Consider the following 4,234-nt stretch of genomic DNA (forward strand, 5'->3'; position numbering starts at 1 on the left):
TTACTCCTTGAATCACGCTAACACGTATAGTAATAGATCATGTAATGATTTCAGTCATACATTGAGAGAGTACCTATATTTGTTTCATATATCGACATCTTAACGTACCGTAGTTGAATTTCACTATGTATTCGAGCATGAACACTGTTTCTCATAAGGACATATTGTTGATTCCATCCTTGCAGTGCTCAGATGTGTCCATAAGCATCTTATGAAGGTGGGACAGTTTGATCATACCCTAGTACAAGAACAGCCCCATCCAGATTAATGTAGGAATTGTATACATCATGGTCTTCAGTACCCTTTACCCCAGTGAACCTAAGCTCATATTATTCCAGTTCTACCCGCCACCTCACTTTTCCTTTTGATCATTGGTAGATGGCATTGTCAATGTGACAATGGCAATGAGAGCAACCTCCTTGAACCACCATGAATACTACTACTAGCCATTGCTTCAGTACTACCAGAAACTACCCAATGTTTCTGGCTTCACAATGTGATTAAATTTACCCCATTAATCTTAATCTACATTTGGTTTGTGATACATGAGAATTGAATACTATAGTAATGACAATCCAAAATCTACTCAACAATACCGCATTGATGAAACAACAACCATCTTCAATAATCAATACCAGCACAAGATTTCCACAGTACCGATAGGTCCCCCCTCCATTCCCTCTAAATATTTCATCTTTTTTTTCCTTGATCCTCTACACTCCCCACACTCCACTTTCTACTTCACTCTTCTTTCCTCCATTCTCCAAAGGATACTCTTCTTCCTCATTTGAACCGTGAAAATGGTTACAGAGCTAGTGATCAAATGGCTGGTTCTGTTTCTAACAAGCTCTGTCTTCTTTAGCGTTGCCCTCTCTTCAAAAACCCAAACTTACATAATCCAAATGGACAAATCCGCCAAGCCTGAGTCTTTCACCACCCACCAAGATTGGTACTCATCCAAAGTCAGCTCAGTACTCACCAAACCAGAACATCAAGACGATCAAACCCAAACCCAAGACAGAATCATCTACACTTACCAAACAGCCTTCCACGGTGTTGCAGCTCAACTGACCAAACAAGAAGCTGAACTACTAGAGCAACAAGATGGAGTCTTGGCTATCTTCCCAGAACAAAAGTACGAGCTTCACACCACCAGAAGTCCTCTGTTTCTGGGACTCGAGTCACACGACAGCACAACCGCCAATGTCTGGTCCCAACGAGTCTCCGACCATGACGTCATCGTCGGAGTGCTCGACACGGGTGTCTGGCCGGAGAGCCAAAGCTTCAACGACACCGGAATGTCCCCGGTGCCGCGCCGGTGGCGCGGCGCGTGCGAGACCGGCCGCGGGTTCACTAAGCAAAACTGCAACCGGAAGATCGTCGGCGCCAGAATCTTCCACCGGGGGTACGAGTCGGCCACCGGAAAAATCAACGAGAAGACGGAGTACAAGTCGCCGAGGGACCAGGACGGCCACGGGACCCACACCGCCGCGACCGCCGCCGGGTCTCCCGTGCGCAGCGCCAATCTCCTCGGCTACGCGTACGGCACGGCCAGGGGCATGGCGCCGGCGGCGAGGATCGCGGCGTACAAGGTGTGCTGGGTCGGGGGTTGTTTCAGCTCCGACATAATGGCGGCGGTTGACAAGGCCGTAGCGGACGGTGTCGATGTCCTGTCTATGTCTCTTGGTGGTGGAGTTTCCTCGTACTACCGGGATAGCTTGTCTATTGCGGCGTTTGGGGCGATGGAGATGGGAGTTTTTGTCTCCTGTTCCGCCGGGAACGGTGGGCCAGACCCTGTGAGTCTGACGAATGTGTCGCCGTGGATCACCACCGTCGGTGCTAGCACTATGGACAGGGACTTTCCCGCCATTGTGAAGTTGGGAAATGGGAGGAGCATTACTGGTGTTTCGCTTTATAGAGGAAGAATGAAGCTTGATACAAAGAAGATGTACCCTGTTGTGTATGCAGGTGGGAATTCGAGTAGTCCGGATCCGAGCTCATTGTGTTTAGAGGGCACTTTGGATCCGAGGAAAGTTAAGGGGAAGATTGTGGTTTGTGAGCGTGGGATTAGTCCTAGAGTGCAGAAGGGAGAGGTGGTGAAGAATGCCGGAGGAATTGGGATGATCTTGGCGAATACGGCTTCGAATGGGGAGGAGCTTGTGGCTGATTGTCATCTGATTCCGGCGGTTGCAGTGGGAGAGAATGAGGGGAAGATGATCAAGCATTATGCTTTGAGTAGTCCGAGAGCAAAGGTGACTCTAGCATTTGTTGGTACTAGAGTTGGGGTGAGACCTTCACCTGTTGTGGCTGCATTTTCATCAAGAGGGCCTAATCTTTTGAGTTTTGAGATTATGAAGCCGGATTTGGTGGCTCCCGGAGTGAACATTCTTGCTGCTTGGACCGGAGAATTGGGGCCTTCGAGCATGGCAACTGATCGGAGGAGAGTGAAGTTTAATATCTTGTCCGGGACTTCAATGTCATGTCCTCATGTGAGTGGGATTGCTGCTCTGCTCAAGTCTAGGCATCCTGAATGGAGTCCAGCGGCGATCAAATCCGCGTTGATGACTACAGCATATGTTCATGACAACACACATAAACCTCTTGAGGATGCCTCAAAAGCACATATTTCAACCCCTTTTGATCATGGAGCTGGACACATAAACCCAAAGAAGGCTCTTGATCCGGGATTGGTTTACGACATTCAGCCCCAGGACTACCTTGAGTTCCTCTGCACACAAAAGTTGACCCCAACGCAGCTCAAGGTGTTTAGCAATAGGACTTGCCGTCACACTCTAGCCAATGCAGGGGACCTCAACTATCCGGCGATTTCAGTTGTCTTTGTGGAGAACACTAATGTATCTGTCTTGACAGTTCACCGAACTGTCACTAACGTTGGCCCTGCGGTTTCGAGTTACCATGCCATAGTTTCACCGTTCAAGGGTGCATATGTGAAAGTTGAGCCAAGGATTCTGAAGTTCACCAAAGCTAATCAGAAGCTGTCTTACAAAGTGACATTTACGACAAAGACTAGGCAGCCGGAACCTGAGTTTGGAGGCATAGTGTGGAAAGATGGAGTGCACAGAGTTAGAAGTCCAATTGTTGTGGCGTGGGGGATGCTGATATGAGTCATGGTCTTGATTTTTTTTTTTTGACATGAATGAATTTCAATGAATGGTTTTATTGCTTTTGATGAATAAACATGCTCTTTCTGTAAACAGCCTTGCATAAATTGTTTAGCTCACATCTAGCATACATGAAATATTTTACCATCTATTGTGAGGATTTTTGAAATTATCACCATGCCTCAGTAAGTGTAAATCTGAGTGCTTTAATTAATTGTGAGTGAGTTAATCTTATGAAGTTAGCCAAAAATATGAGATGGAAAATGTGCATGCTTCTCTATTCTAAAGTTTCTGTAGTCAATGACATTGGACAGGAATAAATCACTTGTCCTCGTATTCACTTCCACTCAAATTTTACTGAAGTTTCATTTTTTCACTTATTTTGAGTCTTCATTTTTCAGTCCAAAGAGACCCTCTTTTGATTTTTGACCTTCTTGGAATTTGTGTCATTTATACAAATCCAAACCAAGCACCCTACTCCACTCCTTTTTAAGATACACTATGTTCCCTTTCAAAAAAATGGTAAATTATCTTTAATTATTGGTTATTCTAATTTTTAATATCCCACAAAAAAACGATCGCACCTTAAATTTCTATTTTAGGTTAATTTTAATGTATTTTTTCAATTAACAGCGTTAGTGACTTTATTTCATACAATTTTTAAATATATTTTCGTCACTTTATTTTTCACTAATTTCACTTAATTTATAGCCAAACTTTTATACCATTCAAATTAACCAATTGTTATATAAGTATTTTCTTTTGATTTTGAAACATTTAAATACATATGAGGCTATTATAGAGTTTTTGAGCATATTATTATAACAATATGATTGTTGGTTGATTGACATATACAATATGAAATATATGCTGTTTTATTTTGTAATTACAAACTTTAGTTTGTGTGTAATAATTGTGGTAATAAAAAATATTTATTAATTTTATAATGAAATGATGTAAATTAATTAATTTAGTTTTTTTTAATAAAAGATGAAATCGAAAAATAATGAAGTCACGAAAATACCTCTAAAAATTGGTGGAAAATGAAGTAACAAATAGTATTAATTAATGAAATAAATTAAAATTAAATTGAAATAAAAATTCATTTTCAA

The 4,234-nt window shown here is 42.5% G+C and overlaps 1 protein-coding gene across 1 annotated transcript; it reads left to right on the top strand.

The window, feature by feature from the left end:
* Positions 1–771: 771 nt before the first annotated feature.
* LOC126804110 (subtilisin-like protease SBT1.3) lies at positions 772–3,240 on the top strand. The gene has a single exon (XM_050531886.1). It carries the CDS (start codon positions 801–803, stop codon positions 3,123–3,125), a length of 2,325 nt encoding a protein of 774 aa, XP_050387843.1. The 5' UTR covers positions 772–800; the 3' UTR covers positions 3,126–3,240.
* The last annotated feature ends 994 nt before the right edge of the window (positions 3,241–4,234 follow it).

The sequence above is a fragment of the Argentina anserina genome, chromosome 7, assembly GCF_933775445.1.
Source record: "Argentina anserina chromosome 7, drPotAnse1.1, whole genome shotgun sequence".
In the NCBI taxonomy this organism is placed as follows: Eukaryota; Viridiplantae; Streptophyta; class Magnoliopsida; order Rosales; family Rosaceae; genus Argentina; species Argentina anserina.